General features: G+C 35.3%; 1 protein-coding gene across 2 annotated transcripts in view; it reads left to right on the forward strand.

The window, feature by feature from the left end:
- The first annotated feature begins 4 nt into the window (after positions 1-4).
- Positions 5-21,011, forward strand: part of GUCY1B1 (guanylate cyclase 1 soluble subunit beta 1) — a 396,478-nt gene continuing 375,471 nt past the window's right edge. For both annotated transcript variants that reach the window (XM_053703767.1, XM_053703768.1), the window contains exons 1-2: positions 5-101; positions 4,812-4,885. In XM_053703767.1, coding sequence (XP_053559742.1) covers positions 99-101; positions 4,812-4,885 — 77 coding nt within the window. In that variant the 5' untranslated portion in view covers positions 5-98. The remainder of the gene's footprint in view (positions 102-4,811; positions 4,886-21,011) is intronic.

Genomic DNA, 21,011 nt, shown 5'->3' on the forward strand with positions numbered 1-21,011 from the left:
TGTCGTTTTAAGCCTCACAGGGCTGCAGAAGCTCTTATTAAGTAACTCTTTGTGTCCCATTTTCCTCTTAAAAGTGGATTGATTATATAACAGTCAGAATGGTAAGTCTGTAAATTTATTTTTCTTCCCTTTAATTGCTTCAGAATTGTTTAGTATGAGTGATTTTTGCTGGAATAAGAGCTATCCCCATTGTGTATATATCATTTACATATATGATTATTAGGGTACAAATTGTATGAGCTGCATATTATTATATTTTTTGCTTACATAATGTAGGTTTAGAGCATGTATGCTTCAAATTATGTGAAAACACTATCCCTAAAACCATAGCTTAATAAGGATTTAATGAATCAAATAAATTGCTTTGTTTTTTACAGGATCATCTTTGCCTTTAGCATTAATGTATTTGTTTGTTGATCTCTTCTCATGTTTTTTTGATTAGTTTACTATTATTATGTGTTATATTGTAGCAGTTCTTGCATAGATAATCGTGTTGTTGTTTACCGAAAACACATAATCTAATGATGATTATTTATAGGCATAAAATGACAATTTTACCAAACATGAATTCTGCACTGGATGCCATAGGTTGAAGAATAGAGGAAATCTTGCTATATAGTAACACAATGTCCTAATTACCCCGATGTGTGGGCATTTAAAGATACTGCACAGATCTGTACTGCTGAGTACTGGGGAATAGAATTTGATTAAAAAAACACAATAGGTTAAAAATGAAATAACAGCAATAATTCTTTATGTGTTTTTTTTATACTTGTTATTGAATATAATTCTGATAAAAAGAATGCCTGTGTTGTTGACAAAGCACATATTGAGATTACTGTAACAGACAGATGCTGAATTCACAAAACAACACACACAAAACATGTTTTTATTACATTTCTATTATTAAAACTGATTACATATTGAGCTAAAACATCTCTACAAGTATGAATCTGCTATGTATGAAACAGTATTATTAATGCAATACAGCTGTGGCCTTATAATATTATTATTTCATTTTACTATAATCTATGTGACATTAAGTTTATTCTGCAGGATAGCATGTTCACATTTCCCATGATCTCCCACTGTTCCTCTGTTTGTCTAAGAGGAAGTGTTTATTACTTGTTCATACTACTTATTTAGAGACAAAACCTCAATTCCTTGTATCTATTTCTTTAGTTATTAAAATTAAAACCTTTAAAAGGAAACAAAACCAGTTAGTCTACAGAAAAGCACAACGTTAACAAAGATCAAATTGGCCAGCTAGATACAATTGCTTGTTCCCTTTTTTCTCATGTGCAATTTCCTAGATGTGAACGATAAGCATCTATGTTACATTAAAAATAAATATTGTGTATTTCAACACTAAAAACAAAGTATTATTTCAAACAATATAAACTAATTGAATATGATACATTTATAATGTATGGTGAGGTATAAGTAGGAATTATATATAATTGTGTTACCAGTAAAGTTAGAATAGGTTTTGAGTGATGTTATCAGTATACTTCATCAGTATTTTAAATACACACATTTACATTAATAACAGACTTTAATAGAGTAACAATACTGTAAAAAAGTGGTTTCTTATCAGGTAGCTTGCAATCTAGAAACAACTAGAGGTGGAACTGGAACATAATATTGAGACTATGTAGTCTGTTTTAACTGCACAGCCAGTCTCTAGATCATTTTAGTGGAATGATACTGTTAGATTAGTGTAACAGAAAAGGATAGTTGAGGTTTGATGGTATTGATAGTGAGACAGTAGATTTCAGTTACATTGTAGAACTATTGATAATTATATTTTAGCTTATTTTAGCATGAGTCAGTACAGTTATTAGAGACGCAGAAGTCAACTGTTAATGATTCAGATAGAATATACAATTAAAAAAAAACTTGCATCAAATGTACTTCTTTCTCTTGGTATCCTTTGTTGAAACTTAGATCTCAATCCATAAAAGCATAATAGGCTCAAGAGTGCTTATGTCTCGTGAACTATATGGAAGCAGTAAATATAACAATGTTTGTGAAAACATGAACCTTTCTCATCATGTTCTTATAGAAAGGAGCAAAGTTTTTAAAGCTGTAAAATCAGTTTAATTTTGATGTCCATATCCCTTTAAAGGAAGTAAAAAAAAAACAAGAGAGAGTTTTTAAAAAAAAAAAAAGAGTTATGTATAGTTTTATGTATAGACATTGGCAGCACCAAGGAAGAGATCACACTTGTGGTAAAAATAAAGCTATTGTTTTGTATATTTAGTTCAACTGTAACTGTTATCGTTAAGGTCCCTTAAATGGACATAAGGACAAAATTGGAATCCACATGGATGCATTTCAGTTTTGAATAAAAGCATTTTTGTAATAAACATTTCTTAGCAAAAATGCTACTAATAAAAGCTATAGCTGTTTCAAAAGTGTATTTAAGTATGCACCATGTGCCTGCATTTTAAACACAGCACATGCTCTGAGAGCCTAAGATTCTTATACCATCTTGTAATGACCCAATTTGTTAATTGCTGACATGATACAAGCCCCACTGATGCTCTGAGCAACTACAGTATTTTAAATGCTGGTGCACTGACAATATCTAGCTATGCTTCACGTGCATGTGCAGACAAAAATGCTAACACTAAATCAGTGATAACTTTTACTAGAAGCATATTTGCCAGTGAATTTATATTGCAAATATCCACAGATTTAATTAATCTATGTGCATTTAAATTTTGATCAGAATATCCCTTTAAGGTTTCGGGCGCCCAATAAAGTAGAATTAGCAATATTATAGGAAAATGATGGAAATAAGGGTAAATGCAGGAAATGGGTTAAAAAGTCTGGTATTTTAGACAATAAAAGGTGTAGACAGCCCATAGAAATATACAAAATGACTTAATTAATCATATGATTAAAGCTACAGAGTATGCAATGCAGCAAACACCACACTAAATCATATCCCTGTCGCAAAAGTCAGGTAACCGGAAGTGAAATTATTAAGGCAAAATATATATAGAGCCGTGGCATCTGTTGGTCCACAACAAAGATGACAAGGATGATAGTAACTATAATCCTCACCTATAGGTGGATTTTATTCCAGTTGAAAAGATTTTCACATAATCCACACACAAACTACCCCTTAAAAATAAATACCTTAAAAATAGAGAATTTTGTTGACAAAAAAATGGTTTCAATCTTTATAAAATGGAATAGAATCTACCCCTTAGTCTGTAATTTTCACTACCTTATACAATGCTGTTTTTTATGCATTCTGCATGTACTTTCACTACTTCATAGCAGTTGATGTATTCTGCCCATTGTTAATACTGTACTTTATAACACATTTTAAATGTCGATTGCTCATAATTATATTATATCTGAATCAATATATTGTGCAAATTTCACTTGTCCGTAAGTAACATAAATTTCTGTGTGATGAATCAAACACTGAGACTGATGTCCGGATATATCGCATAGGACAGACTTGGATTCTACATTGATTTGATGGATTTTATTTGCATATGCTGCTCTAGATGGATCTATCAATATGGTCTGTTACTGAAATCACTCCTGTATATAGTGTTTTTTTCCATTTTGTAATATATCTAAAATTAGCCTACTGGCCCCAATTCATTTCAGTGTGACTTTTTATGTGAAAAGGTTGGATAATCCAGTTACAGATATCTGAGTTTATTTTAATCAACCACATTTTAAGTTTGGTACTGTGTTAGCACTACCATTACTTAGTTGTACGGATCTAGAAATCTTTGGTTAGAGAAGCTGTAAAACTTTGTGGTTAGCTCTGTAATTCCTCCTCCTGACAGTTAACGTTTTTCTTTATTGAACTTCACTGATATTTGTACACGCATGTATTTTATATAAACATAATACTATTAGACCGATTCACGGGAAAAAAACACAGGAAACATCAAACACACATAAACCAAAAATGATTTACCTATTAGCTTTTTTTTCTCTGTTGTTCATAGTAAAGTGATTCAAGCTGTTGGAGGTTTATTACTTTAGACTTTACTTTTACTAATTCAACAATTAATGCTATGTTTCTAACACAGATTATTAACTCCTTAGATTTTAAAAAGAAAACGTGACTATCTAGAAATGTTATTGAACTGTACTAAATTTACATACAAATGTGGTTATGAAATTAAAATATATTTAAAGCTACAATTTAAACTATAAAACAGATATTGACTTTTCTCTTACTGTTTGATTTTAAACACTTAAATACTAGTAACTAGTAGGATTAATTTTAAGGATTTTGCAGCTTTGTATGGTTAATAGCTCAGCCCTTCCGAGCATGAGTATGGATTGGAAACTCTTCAAAGTATACCTGTCTGATACAGCTGGGTGTTAAGAAAGCTTCTAACAAAATATTTAGTTTTATTAAAATAACCTTTCATTATAAACTTAAATCAGTGAGAATGCCTTTAGGCAGCCATCGACTGTGAGTCTTTAGGTATATGTTTAAATACAGAGTAGAGATTATAACTAAGCATATGCAGTACTAAATTACTTTAAGGGAAGAGAAGAAGGGATGGCATCTTCCATCTAATTCTTCTACTGCACATGCGTGAACAACACTGCACATTCATATTTACATACAAATGGATAGTGTTGTGATTGGTTAGGAAGGGTACTTATTTTCTGTGGGACAGAAAATTAATTTCTATACTTTTGTTTAATGTGCCATAAAGTCACATATTAGTATTGTAAGAGTAAGTCCCACAGTTGAATATGTATAATAGGTTTAACCTCAATTTTTAAGATATGTTATCTCTTTTTGCATTTCTTTATAGTATGGATTTGTTAACCATGCCTTGGAGCTGCTTGTTATAAGAAATTATGGGCCTGAAGTATGGGAAGACATAAAGTAAGTCATACAGTTTTATATTTCTGAATAGCTTATTTTTAATAATTGGAAAATGTGATTTGTTATTCAAAGACAAAAGAGATAAAACTATAGTAGCTTGCATGATTAAATATCAATATATTTACTTGAACAGACAGTAAAGTTAAAATTAATTAATTTAAAGAAAACAAATCCAATATACTTCTCGTGTCTAATTTGCTTTGTTCTCTTGATATCCTTTGTTGAAGAGCACATGTAGGTAGGCTCGGGAGCAGCACTACGCTACTGGAAGCTAGCTGATGATTGGTGGCTGCACATATTTGCCATTGTCATTGACTCACTCAATGTGTTTAGCTATCTCTCAGTAGTGCAAAGCTCCTTCAATAAAGGATAATAACAGAATAAAGCAAATTTCACAATAGAAATGAATCATAAAAGCAACATCATTAAAAAAAATTAAAATAGCAACTTTATCTGAAGCTACTGCATACACTTAGGGCTAGATTACTAGTGCATGCGGAATCTGTTAGCGCTCTACAAATACCTGATAATTATTATTAGAAGTCAATGGAGAAAAAAAAGTGGAAAAAACTAACACCCTACTTGCGCACAAACCTGATCTCATTTTCTTATGTGCGCTAACCCGACATGAAAATATAAATATTTCACATTCCAATGTTCTTCACATAGAAGAATATGTTCTATTTATTCATAAATAAATACATAAATCTACATACACTCACCGGCCACTTTATTAGGTACACCTGTTCAATTGCTTGGTAACACAAATTACTAATCAGCCAATTACATAGCAGCAACTCTATGCATTTAGGCATCTAGATGTGGTGAAGATGACTTGCTGAGGTTAAAACAGAGCATCAGAATGGGCAAGAAAGGGAATTTAAGTGACTTTGAACGTGGCATGTTTGTTGGTGCCAGACGGGCTGGTCTGAGTATTTCAAAAACTGCTGATCTACTGGGATTTTCATGCGCAACCATCTCTAGGGTTTACAGAGAATGGTCCAAAAAAGAGAAAATATCCAGTGAGCGGCAGTTGTGTGGACAAAAATGCCTTGTTGATGTCAGAGGTCAGGGGAGAATGGGCAGACTGGTTTGAGATTATAGAAAGGCAACAGTAACTCAAATAACCACTCGTTACAACCAAGGTATGCAGAATACCATCTCTGAAAGCACAACACGTCAAACCTTGAAGCAGATGGGCTACAGCAGCAGAAGACAACACTGGGTGCCACTGCTGTCAGCTAAGAACAGGAAACTGAGGCTACAATTCGCACAGGCTCACCAAAATTGGACAATAGAAGATTGGAAAAATGTTGCCTGGTCTGATGAGTCTCGATTTCAGCTGCGACATTCAGATGGTAGAGTCAGAATTTGGCGTAAACAACCTGAAAGCATGTATCCATCCTGCCTTGTATCAAGTAGTGGTTGTGTAATTGTGTGGGAGATGTTTTATTGGCACACTTTGGGCCCCTTAGTACCGATTGAGCATTGTTTAAATGCCACAGCCTACCTGAGTATTGTTGCTGACCATGTCCACCCCTTTATGATTACAGTGTACCCATTTTATGATGGCTACTTCAAGCAGGATAATGCACCATAAAGACACAAGAGGAACAGAGTGCAAGCCACTCTAAGGGTAAAACGGTTTTATTAAGAAGTGCCAAATGCGCACATAAAAACACACGTACAATGTGTAAATTCACAATAAGCAATAAAATGTCACCACGTAAGGAATCCTCCACGGGCAGGTGAGAGTGTGTTCTACGTCTCCCAATCCTTGCGCACGTCTGCAGGGCTTCCAGAGCGCCACAGGAAACAGCACGGTATGGGGATGCTCCTAATTCACCATGTCACAAAGTTTAAATCATCTCAAACTGGTTTCTTGAACATGACAATAAGTTCACTGTACTCCAGTGACCTCAACAGTCACCAGATCTCAATCCAATTGAGCACCTTTGTGATGTGGTGAAATGGGAGATTCGCATCATGGATGTGCAGCCAACAAATCTGCAGCAACTGCGTGATGCTATCATGTCAATATGGAGAAAAATCTCGGAGGAATGTTTCCAACACCTTGTTGAATCTATGCCACAAAGAATTAAGGCAGTTCTGAAGGCAAAATGGGGTCCAACCCGGTACTAGCAAGGTGTAGCTAATAAAGTGGCTGGTGAGTGTATATCTCATGGTATTTTGGTATAATATATATGTATACCTATATATATATATATATATATATATATATATATATATATATATATATATATCCATGATTATATATAGGCAACAATTTATATAGCTATATATAGGAATATCTATTTATTAATACTTAGAACATATTCTACTATGTGCAGAACATTGGAATGTCAAATATTTACAGTAAATACATAGTTAAAACTTTTATTAAATGTGAATATTGCATAAATATGTTTTTTCATGTTTTCATCTACTTAACTGCAAAGGGCTTCAATGCACTTATATAAATGTCTTATGTGTGTACATATGTATTTATGTGTTATGTGTGTCTGTAAATACATATATACACATATAAATACATAAATTCATATGTAAACACACACACACACATATATATATATGTATAAATATATATATGTACATATACACACTTTAATAATTTTTTTTGCAAAATTTGTACCTTTAGGGGTATACAGCAGTTGTACTCTGAGTGTTCACAAGTACCCCAACCGTGCATATTTAGACATGTATATGTATTTATCTCAATGTAAAAACCCTTTGCCTGCCTTTTATTTTTCTAACACCTGAGACCTCATATCTTTGAGCTCTCATAACTTTTGTGTGCAATATTTTTTTGGAATATTTTTTATTAGATAGTGTTATTATAAGTGTAAGGGTACTTTGTAATGTATTTTTGATGTGTTTTGTGACACTTTTTTGTTTTGCGAAGCAGTGAACTAGAGCTCTGAGGACAGGGTAATCCTTCTAGCATAAATTGCGCTCAAGCGATCACGTTTACTTTCAACTCGTAATACCAGCGGTAAACCAGACGAGAGCAAACACCCACAATAAACCCCTTATCATTTGCGTGCACTCCACTCGTAATTTGACCCTTTGAAATTATGATGGAAAAGAGGGAAAACTTTCCAAACACTGTGTTTCTTACTACAGGGACAAATCCCCCAAAGCTGGAATTCCAAAATCCAGACATTTTCATCGATATCCTTTTAAAAATAAAAGTCACAGTCTGTGTCATTGGTTTGTTTTTTGTGTTATACAAATACTAGTCTATATTTAAGACAAATACTATTATTTTTCTGATTTCAGTACTGTGCTATATTTCTTATAGTATTATGCATACAAAAGTGTGAAACATTATATAAAACTACCTTTAGATTGCACAGATATCTGTTTAGTACATGTAAATATGGCCTAAATGACATAAGATGTTGTTTAAACTTGGTCCCATAAGCTCTCCAAGCTACAAATATATACAATGAACACATTTGAAAAAAAAAAAAATATATAATAAAAGTAAAACACATACTCATATATATATATAAATATATTTCAGTAGAGGCTCATGGGAGCCCATATGTGCACATCAAAGTTATTAATACCAAAAGTCCCCAAATTTATTAAAGATTAACCCCTTCTTCTTTTTTTCAAGAGTTTATAAAACACACAAACACTATTGTTTACAACCTTATTTATTAAAATTTTACTAGCAATATACACTTTTTTTACACTTTTTATAGTACAGTTCTCACATGACATAATTTATACATAAACTAATGGTATAGTGTGAATCTGCTGGGTCTGCTGAAAAAAACAATATATAATATGTGTTGGTTTCTCTCTGAAAATGGCATACAATAAGGGTTAAATGTTTGCAACATCTAGAAACTTCAAAACAGCTCAGCAGATGGGTGGAAATGGCTCAGCAGTTAAAGGGTTAAAAACTTGCAAAAGCACATACGGCTAGATTACGAGTCTTGCTTTAGGCTTAAAAAGCAGCGTTGTCCGGAGCAGCAGATTAGGGGTTAATAATATAATGTAGGTGGCGGCGATGTCGGGGGCGGCAGATTAGGGGTTAATAAGTGTAATTTTAGGGGTGTTTAGACTCGGGGTTCATGTTAGGGTGTTAGGTGTAGACATAAATTTTATTTCCCCATAGGAATCAATGGTGCTTTACGCTGCTTTTTTGCAGGTGTTAGACTTTTTTCAGCCGGCTCTCCCCCATTGATTCCTATGGGGAAATCGTGCACAAGCACGTTCAGCCAGCTCACCGCTAACGTAAGCAGCGCTGGTATTGAGGTGAGATGTGGAGCAAAATTTTGCTCTACAATCACTTTTTTGCGGTTAATGCCGGGTTTGTAAAAACCCGTAATACCAGCGCTGTCTGTAAGTGAGCGGTGAGCATAAACTGTTTGTTAGCACCGCACAGCCTCTAATGCAAAACTCGGAATCTAGCCAATAGTATTAAGCACACTTTTGTTTTTAAGTTGTTGTACTTTGAAAAATTCACGAAAAAATCAAATATTCTTTGAATTAGCATGTTGAGTAGAAGATGAATAAAAGTTGGCAGTGATACTGGATTATGCGGTTGTTATCTACATTTAGTAATTGTCATTGAATTAAAATATGTTTACACTTTTAATGTTTATTCTTTTTTCAGATCTATTATACACTTTTGTTTTATTCAGAAACTGAGGATTAGTTTTACTAAGATGCACTATTTTTCTGTTAAGAAGTTCCATGACAGTTCATTAAACAGTAATCTAGGATAATCTTAATAGGCCACATTAATGTCTAAATATATGATTGCAGCATTAAATAGAAAAAGCTTTAGTATTATTTTACAGTATACTTTTATCTTTAACCTGTCCTATAATTTTGCAATTGTTTATTAATTGTAATAGCAGGGTTTTATTGAAATAAGAATTGTGTGAACTCTATATAAAGTACATTGTTTATTGGTCTTCTGTACAGATTAGAATCATAAACTTTTCCACTTGAAATTCTTTTAAGCAAACTTTACACAATCTAGCAGTGACTTAAGTTATATTTTTGAATTAATTTATAAATATTATATGAAATACATATAAAATAAGATCTCCTACAGTGCAGACACCAGGAAGATAACATAATCAAGGAGGGGTTTGGGATCCATTTTCTAACTTTCTTTCCATTTAAACTGCAAAAGACTCCCTTATAAAAGTAGGGGGAACCCTTTTTTTTCTTTTTAGAAGAGACCTTATAGCCCAGAAAGGTACAAGTAACCACCATAAACACAGCCTCCCCAGGAGGAGTCAACACAAGGAGAGTCCTTTCTTCTATACAGAACAGGGACAATTTTAGCAAGGTTATCAGTAGGTGGTTGTCATAAAGTCTTGCACGTAATATATACTAAGAATGCATATTCCTAAAAGGAGCTAGGCAGAAATTTTGCACTAAACATACATATTAATTGTAATGTATACATATGTAATGTGAAAACATTCCATAAATAATAAACATACATTCAACCAATCCTAGTTTAAAGGGATATATAATAAAACAAATATATTTTGTGATTCAGACAGAGCATACAATGTTTTTCTATTATAAATTTTTCTTTGTTCTTTGGTATTTTTTGGTGAAGAGCAGGGACATAAGATCAGGAGGGTGCAGGTGTCTGATGTACTATTATTATTATAATTTATTTGTATAGCGCAGCTAAATTTTTGTATAGAGCCACTGGGTACAATGATAGGGGTATAAAATGACAAAGATTTGTGATAAAATGCAAAACATAAAAAAACTAAAAAATCTAGTACAGGAGGAAGCCTGCACCGGAGAGCTCACAGTTTACAGGTTTAGGGTGCAGAGACATAAGGTTGGGGGTAGCTTGTCACAACGGTTGTAGTTGCAGCAGTTTGTCAGGCAGTTCATGTATTCGTTTGGTTAGGATGAGAGATGATGGAGAGATGGTAAGCCTTTATGAATAGGTGGGTTTTCAAGGAGAGTTGGAAGCTATACAAGGTTGGAGACAGTCTTATGGAGTAGGGTAGAAAGTTCCAGAGGGCAGGAGCAGCACGTGAGAAGTCTTGGAGATGGGAGTGGGACATAGAGATTACATCAGTGGAGAGATGTAGGTCAGAGGTTGATAGAAGAGGACGGGATGGGGAATATTTCACGATGAGAGAGGAAATATAGTTGGGAGTTAGACTGTTGAGTGCTTTGTAAGTTAGTGTTAATGCTTTGAATTGTATTCTGGAGTGTATGGGGAGACTGGCAGAGTGGAGCAGTTGATGTAGATCGGCAACTTAGGTGGATGAGTCTAGCAGAAGCATTCATAATAGATTGGAGGGAGGAGAGGCAGTGTTTTGGAAGGCCATTTAGAAGTAGATTGCAATAATCAAAGTGTGACAAAATGAGGGAATGAATTAGTATTTTTGTAGGTTTTTTTTAGTAAGGAAGGGATAACTCTGGAAATGTTGCTTAGGTGTGAATGGCAGGATTTTGTAAGCGCTTGTATATGTGGGTTGAATGTAAGTTCTGAGTCAAGTGTGATCCAAAGACAGCGGACCTGGGGTGAGGTGTTGAGAATAGAGTCTCCAACCATCAGAGAAATGTCAGGTGTTGGATGTCTCGAAGAGGGGGGAATAAGAAGCAGCTCAGTTTTGGACATATTGAATTGGAGGTAGTGTGAAGACATCCAAGAGGAAATTGCAGAGAGGCAGTTGGAAATCTAGTTGAGTAAAGAGGGAGAGATACCAGGAGAGGAAAGATAGATTTGGGTATCATCAGCATATAAGTGGTACTGGAATCCAAAGGAGGCTATAAGTTTTCCAAGGGAGGATGTATAGAGTTTTGCAAGAATGTTGCAAGAGCACTAGATGGCAGCACTATTTCCTGTCATATATTGCTCCAGACACCTATCTAGCTATCTCTTCAACAAAGAATATTATAGGAACAAAGCAAATTTGATAGCAGAAGTAAATTGGAAACGTGTTTAAAATTGTATTATCTGTGAATCACAAAATAAAATGTTTGAGTTTCATATCCCTTTAAGGTGGGTAAATGTTACAGGTAGCAAATATTCTACAATCACTCCCAATTCTGCAACAATGATTTCTTTTCTCCTGACCCAAAATGATCTGTGGATTTCCTAAGCCAAAATTACACCACAGTCGTGGATATCATTTTTAAAACATTAGAAGTTAGATATTCACATACATATCAGTCTTTCTGGCTTGTATCTGGGACTGTAAGGCTTTGGGCTAAGTCCCACATGAACATAGGCCATGATGGGTCTATGTGCAGATTTGAGGAGAGCTGTATATGTTATAAACAATGAGATAGAACTATAAAACTTGGGCTTCCTGCAAAATACAGGACAGTTGGGCACTCTGTATTTATGAACCCATATTAATCATGTAAATATCATTACCTCTTTATATCTATTTTGCTTAATTGATTTTGTGGTGTTCGCCATTCGTTTGCCTAATAAAGCTTTACTGGTTGAGCTGTTGCTAACATATGAGTAACTTCTTAAATAAACTTGTACTTTCATTGGCAGTTGTAGTACTAAAAGAAAGATAAACATGTTAATCGTTTCAGTGAGTTGTGAGTTATTTTTGTAACTCCATTTAAACTTTAGTCTACTTTTTAAAATAAATAAATCCAGTGCTAGCATGTTAACCTTCTGCTCTTGGAAGTGACTGATACATTTGTATAATTAACCTTATGCATGACCCTCATTATTTTAATATTTCCTCATAAATGTAGAGGTTTGGTCATTTTGTTTACTGCTACTGGTAGCAGATTTTAAAAAATATATTTGCACTTTAAATAAATTTCTCTTTTGATAAATTACATTTTATTTGTTAACATTTCTCACTAAGCAATATTTTAAAAGTGACAGTTATTTATTATATATTGTACAGAGGAGATACGTAGTATTATTAGCTTTAGTGCATTTCAGACTTGACTAGAAGCATTTTTGCAGTACATATACGTTTGCAAAAATGCCTCTGAAAAGAGCTACTATTCAATGGCTAGATTACAAGTGGAGCACTATATCTAGGGCAGGTGCATTATCATTTGTGTGACCTTGTACAAATAATAACAGACAATCTGGTTTTACAAGTGGATCGTTAAATATTTTAAAGGGACAGTCTACTCCAGAATTTTTATTGTTTAAAAAGATAGATTATGCCTTTATTGCCCATTCCCCTAGTTGCGCGTAACCAACATGGTTATATTAATATAATTTTTAGCTCTGTAATTATCTTGTATCTAAGCTTCTGCAAACTGCCCCCTTATTTCAGTTCTTTTGACAGACTTGTTTTTTAGCCAATCAGTGCTTTCTCCTAGGTAACTCCACGGGCGTGAGCACAATGTTATCTATATGACACACATGAACTAGGGCTGTTTAGCTGTGAAAACTGCCAAATGCATTAAGATAAGAGGCGGCCTTCAAGGGCTTAGAAATTAGCATATGAGCCTACCTAGCTTTAGCTTTCAACTGAGAATACGAAGAGAACAAAGCAATTTTGATGATAAAAGTAATTTGGAAAGTTGTTTAAAATTGCATGCCCTAGCTGAATCATGAAAGTTTAATTCTGACTAGACTGTCCCTTTAACCAAAGCATCTTAACATGGCTGAAACATTTTTAGTAAACCCTATACTTTTAATGGATAGTGAAGAGAGCGCTTGTAACGCACTCATGGCACTCTTATTACAAGGGGTGAACTAATTATTGGGCTTGCGTCAATCCATGTGAGGGACTTAGCGCACCTGTGCTATCAAACATGCAGATGTTAGTGCCCTAGACTATTGTTTGAGCGAGTGCAAAAATAGAAGCGCACTTGTCTCATACACAAGTCTCCCCTACCATATGCAGGTGAGCTGCATGCGTGTGCATCTAATATTATGTATGTGCATCTGAACATTTACTAGCATAGTTGCCAACATTTCAAAAAAATGTCCAGAGACACTTTGCAGCAGAGCAAGCAAGCAGGTTACCAGAGTATTGACAACCTACTTTTCAACTGCTCCACAACACTCAGTTCTGCGATCAAACCACATCCATTTGATAGCAATAGTATAATTTAGACGTATCCATATTTTTTTTTTGTACAGATTACAGCACCAAGCTCTTACACCTACCCCAATACCAGCCTCTGAAACACATTCTGGGCATATGGTTATTGTTGCAATACAGCATCAAAATTAAGCAGACAAATAATATCCCATTCAATAGCAATATGAGTTAATTATATTTAAATAATACAATACACACACACACATATATATATATATATATATATATATATATATATACACACACCAAATGTTGGGCACAAGAGGTAGCATTTTATATGTCGGTCTAGCCAGCAGAGGGTTAATAACACAGCAAAGCAAAAAAGATTTATCTATATCATTTTAATTAGAGGTAAAGCTTACTTGACAGAATAGTATTGCAAGTACAGACATCTCTCAACCATAGGAAACTCAATCCTGCCAACTTTGAATTTCATAATTTGCAGTAATTTTTTTATATTCAGTGACATCACAGTAAGAGACGTCATAAGAAGAGATGTCACAAGAAGTAAAGCAATATGCAAAAACAGACTTTTAAAAATGTTAAAGAATAAAAACAATTCCTTTACTTTAGAATTTGTACCAGTAAACAGCAGACAGTTTGCATCACTAGTCAAAATGTAATAAAGTATTTTAAACAAATAATACATGTGCACATATATTTACAAAACTTTTACTATTAACAGTCATTAATTCTTCCAAAAGTCCATAAAAATAGAAGTATTCTTGCACTATTGCAGTAAAGTTATAATGAAACATAAACCATTTCCTAATCAATTATTTTTAACTGCCCAGCTCTTATATATTATCACTTCCCTATATATTACACGATTGCAGGGCTCAACTGAGTGCTTAAAGACACACAGAACCGACGTGACACAAAACTACCTTAGATCCACTGTCCTAATAGCCAGCAGCAATGCTTCATAATTTATCCTGGACTCCTAATGACACTGTGAGGGCTGAGGTGCAGGGGAGGAGCTAGTCTGCAGTATGTCATATTACTATACACAGGAAGAGAGACACAGCAAACACTCAGTTCAGCTGATCTTACAGTGTGATTATGCACAGTACCGGACTGGGTGAGCTGTTGGGTGCAAATTAATTTTTGCATTATTTAATCTGATAACAATTTTCAAATTTTTACACTGTGGTAGGAAGTGGTGTTTGTTTAAAACTCATGCTAAAATATGTAACCTGCATATTATACATAGTGCTAATTATGAAGATCAGACTAAAATATGCAAAGATGCAAACAATAAATTATCTACAGTAGTTGCCAAGTAACACTCTTTTCCAATAAAACAGCACAGCTCCTTACATAGTTTAAGTGTTTTTTCTTCAGATTTTTGGCAGTTTAAACATTGATCATTCAGAGTAGGTGCAGCAAGGAGTCCCTGCCTAGACCTGCTCTGGGTGATCACGCAGAGTACTTTCTGCATGCATAGCCTCATCGGCAGCTCCTAGCCATTAACTTGTGTCACACATGCCCCAGCTCAGCTTCAGCACTCCAAATCTAATAGAGGGGACATTTCCAGGGACAAAACAAATCCAGGGACATACAACAAAATCCAGGGACTGTCCCTGTACTAGTTTACAATGAGAGTGGATTCAAAAAATAATTTTAAAATGTACTAAAAATATTTTTAACCCCTTTGTGCCATTTGGACATTCCATGCCATCCTAGCAGCACTGGGCTTTAACGCCATTAGGACGGCATGGAACGTCCTAAAATATACAGCATCCAGCAGCTTCCCTCTTTGACGTAGGCAAGGATCGGCATGCCTAGCAGCTTAGGCAGTCCCCCATGATCCAATCCTGGTCTTAAAATCACGTGATTGCATTGACGATTGCGTAATTTCATTTTTACTAATAGTGTTTACATCAAAATATTGTTCTGATGTGAACACTATTATAACGTCACAAAGGGGTTAATAATGAATTGGAATGCTGGTGTTGAGTTGTTTCAAACAAATTGGTGCATAACCATTGAAAAAAAACATGAACCAGGTTTTGCTGGGTTTTCAAAAGGATTAGAATGGCTGGATTTGAAAACCTCTTCAAAAGGCAAGTGAGGCTCTCTGCACTTCTCCACTGATATCTTTGAGTAGGGTCCCATGTTAAGTAGATTTAGAGAAACCATGTTCTGCTCATTATATTGCTGATCTCTTACTAAATTTAACTATGTGTTTAAACACAAAATTCTGTTGAAACAATAGTGTAATACGAAGGCTGTAACACATTAGAGCATTTTATTATTGTTCTTTCATATCCCTTTAGATGTGGTATTTCTAAGCCCTGTCTGTACTGATTTGTCAGATGATTAATATTTTATGATTCCAACATACACATTCCCAGTAGGAAGTCTTCAGAAGCCTCTTGTATGTTCCACTAGTGAGGAGATGTTGAAATGCTACTTTAGTTCCATATATTTATTTTTTGTGCTGGATGCAAATGTTAGAAAAACATAAAAGGCATTGACAGAAAAAATAAATTGAGGGAATTCCTTCTTTTAAATCGTCCGATTTGCCCCTTCCTGAAATACAACTGACTACTGTTAAAAATGCCCCACTAGAAACCAGGTAATTGCTTGTGCTAGGAAATGGGGCTATAATAGACCCCCTAGCTCTTTTTTTTATTTAAGTATAGGGCTATGAGACCCCTCATGTGAAAGAGGCAATTCCCCTTTTTAAATGAGGGGCCACTCCCCTTATAATTTTCAGGTTCTCATCTGCCCCAATTAAGCAGCATGGAGTGTCTAATGAGGGAGGCATTTTTATAGTCACTATTTCTTACTATTAAAGGGACGTGAAACACAAATGTTTTCTCTTATAATTCAGCTAGAGCATACAATTTTAAACAACTTTTCATTTAACTTCTATTGTCAACGTTTCTTTGTTTTCTTGTTATTCTTTATTAAAAAGCAGGAAGGTAAGTACAGGAGCAGGCACGTGTCTGCAGTACTTTACGGCAGCAAGAACAGTAGATGTCAGCTCTATTTCCTGTCATGTTGTTCTCCAAACATGTGCACGCTACCTATCTAGATATCTCTTCAACACAGTATAATAAGAGTTTGATCACACTGCTGAACAATGAAAATGTTTCTGACCTAAAAGTACTTGATTACTTTCAGCATGCGAAAAACTAATATGGCATTTAAATCTCTCAATTAGAAGTTCCCCATTGTATCAAAAAGCACTCTTCTCATACTTTGTACGGTATTCCCCAAAGTATGTCACTCAAATGTTCTCCTGGACAGTACTTGTGATACTAGTATATGATGATGCAGGATTCCACTTACCCCCGCTTTATGGCTCTCAGTAGTGATAATCTGTCCTCCAGCCCTTGGAAGACCTCTCTTCTAGGCTTCGTGTTCATCCAGGTACTCTTCTGCTGGTGTGCGCTTGGAGCCGCTTTGCTTGACAAGCTCTTTTCCTGCAATCAGCCTTGGCACGGCTCTACCACTAAGGTACCTCCGGAAACCACCGCTCGGGGGTGATGACATCATGAACCTCAGTCGACTTAAGGGGGTCAGGTGGATACTTTTTTCGGATGCAAGCTTCATCAATGTTGCAGACCTGTATCAGCTCCCAAATCCTTGGGCACTCAGTTCAGAGTGCTGTCAGCTCACTGGGATCAGTGCTGTCTCTCTCCCATCAAGGCCATCAAGGTGCGCTATGAGTAAGGCACTATTGACGAAACGCGTAAGCTTCACACTACGCTAAGGGCTTATGTTTGTTCAATGTTTATGTTTTAACAAAGACAAATAAAGACAAGTTTTATTTATGCTGCTGCTTCTCCATGCTTGATTCATGACAATTTAAATCTCTCAGCTCTTTATTCTGAGATGTAGCCCATTTACGATGATGTAGGGCATTAAGGGTTAAGAGCGTGTCATTCCTAGTGCCATAGTAAGGAACCAGGCAAACCTGAGTACAGGAATGATGAGTCACTCTAGGCCTTGTTTTGTTTATTGTCTGTGTATAGTTTGCAGGAAGTGAAAGTTAGAGTGTTGTTCCTTTCATTGTTTTCAGTTTTGTGGTTATGTTTTTACGTTAAAAGCCAGGATGCCACGTAAATGTGAAAAGAATGGAGAAGATTTCAAGTACCTGAGAGGAACATTTCCACTGCTGAGTGAGGATATATTTAAGATCCGCAAATTTGTGAACTTTTAACATATGAAAACTTCAAACTAGTCATCAAGGGAAATGAGAAAGCGGCTTGGGGAGCTTTTAAATATGTTGTACATGGCTTCTTCAGTAACTGAAGAGCTGGAAATTATGTTGAGCTTGCAAACAACCTTCTAGAAAAGTATCATCAATTAGGCTGCAACATGTCATTCAAAATCCACTTTCTCGACTATCATCTGGACTTCTTCCCTGACTATTGCAGTGCAGTTAGTCATGAGCACTGTGAGCGGTTCCACCAAGAAATTTCAGCAATGGAACAAAGATATCAGGGTAGGTGGATACCATGCTTACTGACTACTGTTGGTCAGTGACAAGAGATGCCCCAGAAGAGGAGAACAAGCGACAAGCAAAGAGAAGGAGCTATCATGAATATGCCAATATTTCAGCGAGTACTTTCAATTGCTTTATGTATTTTCATTTTGTGTTGTTATTTGCAATTGATTAAACAAAAATAACTTTATGTTGTTTTAAGAAACCATCAGATTGTTGTAATATTGCTTTTCACTATGACTATAATACTGAAGGGCAAGTAACGTATCTCAAAAAATAGAGCTAATAAAAAATCCTGAAGTCATTTTAATTTTTCTTGAAACAAAATTGTTTTTTTTTAGTAATGAAACATATTAAAAATATTTTTTGTTGAACAATTTAAAATTGTATTCCCTATCTGAAGCATGAAATAAAAAAATTGGGGTACTGTTCAGTTAAACATAGAGGGGTAAAAGGCCCCAGTTAGTAGGCAAGTGTCATAGAAATGGCATTTACCTACCAGTTAATAAGCTGTATTTGCAATCTAGCAGAGGAGACCTTAAATGAATCAAGTGAAATGTATTTAGGCAAACATAAAGAGTAAGAAAAGTGAAGCACTCACTGGACTTTGGATATCAGTGTGAAATACTTTATCAGTGACGATTCGGGACCTCAAACGTCCCTTCTTCAGAAGAAGGGATGTTTGAGGTCCCGAAACATCACTAATAAAGTATTTCACACTGATATCCAAAGTCTAGTGAGTGCTTCACTTTGTTTCTTTGCTGCATACTCCTCAAGAGCACCCTGGCAGCTGTAGGACGGTGGTGAGAGTGCATATACCCTTTGAACATTTGCTTTTATATATATATATATATATATATATATATATATATATATATATATGTAAAACAACTTTTTAACCTGAGAATAAAAGTTGTTTTGCATTTATCCATCAAGTGCTTTCTACATACACGCTGGATTTAATTTGCTGTTAGCACCGTGGCCATTACTTTGGATGAGGAGTGCATACCTTTGAAAGAAATATATATATATATATATATATATATATATATATATATATATATATTCACACTATGGGCTAGATTACAAGTGGAGCGCTAAATTATTTGCCTTTTGCAGAATCACGATAATTAACAAGCCATTAGCAATAAGCGCTCCAAAAATTAACCAGAGGTCAGACCTCTGGTTTATGTTCTGAAAGTGCCCCAAATGCCCTCAAAATAGAGGGCATTATATTTTTTTATTACTAGGCAGTTTTTTTGGTTGGTGGGAGTGGGGTTGCCATAGACTGCAATGTAAATATATGTATACACTTATATACATATATGTTTATGTGTTAATATGTGTAACTGTATATATACATATTAACACATAAATATATATGTATATAATTTTATATATATATATATATATATATATATATATATATATATATATATATATATATATACAGGGAGTGCAGAATTATTAGGCAAATGAGTATTTTGACCACATCATCCTCTTTATGCATGTTGTCTTACTCCAAGCTGTATAGGCTCAAAAGCCTACTACCAATTAAGCATATTAGGTGATGTGCATCTCTGTAATGAGAAGGGGTGTGGTCTAATGACATCAACACCCTATATCAGGTGTGCATAATTATTAGGCAGCTTCCTTTCCTTTGGCAAAATGAGTCAAAAGAAGGACTTGACAGGCTCAGAAAAGTAAAAAATAGTGAGATATCTTGCAGAGGGATGCAGCACTCTTAAAATTGCAAAGCTTCTGAAGCGTGATCATCGAACAATCAAGCGTTTCATTCAAAATAGTCAACAGGGTCGCAAGAAGCGTGTGGAAAAACCAAGGCGCAAAATAACTGCCCATGAACTGAGAAAAGTCAAGCGTGCAGCTGCCAAGATGCCACTTGCCACCAGTTTGGCCATATTTCAGAGCTGCAACATCACTGGAGTGCCCAAAAGCACAAGGTGTGCAATACTCAGAGACATGGCCAAGGTAAGAAAGGCTGAAAGACGACCACCACTGAACAAGACACACAAGCTGAAACGTTAAGACTGGGCCAAGAAATATCTCAAGACTGATTTTTCTAAGGTTTTATGGACTGATGAAATGAGAGTGAGTCTTGATGGGCCAGATGGATGGGCCCGTGGCTGGATTGGTAAAGGGCAGAGAGCTCCAGTCCGACTCAGACGCCAGCAAGGTGGAGGTGGAGTACTGGTTTGGGCTGGTATCATCAAAGATGAGCTTGTGGGGCCTTTTCAGGTTGAGGATGGAATCAAGCTCAACTCCCAGTCCTACTGCCAGTTTCTGGAAGACACCTTCTTCAAGCAGTGGTACAGGAAGAAGTCTGCATCCTTCAAGAAAAACATGATTTTCATGCAGGACAATGCTCCATCACACGAGTCCAAGTACTCCACAGCGTGGCTGGCAAGAAAGGGTATAAAAGAAGAAAATCTAATGACATGGCCTCCTTGTTCACCTGATCTGAACCCCATTGAGAACCTGTGGTCCATCATCAAATGTGAGATTTACAAGGAGGGAAAACAGTACACCTCTCTGAACAGTGTCTGGGAGGCTGTGGTTGCTGCTGCATGCAATGTTGATGGTG

Source organism: Bombina bombina, chromosome 2, assembly GCF_027579735.1.
Source record: "Bombina bombina isolate aBomBom1 chromosome 2, aBomBom1.pri, whole genome shotgun sequence".
In the NCBI taxonomy this organism is placed as follows: domain Eukaryota; kingdom Metazoa; phylum Chordata; class Amphibia; order Anura; family Bombinatoridae; genus Bombina; species Bombina bombina.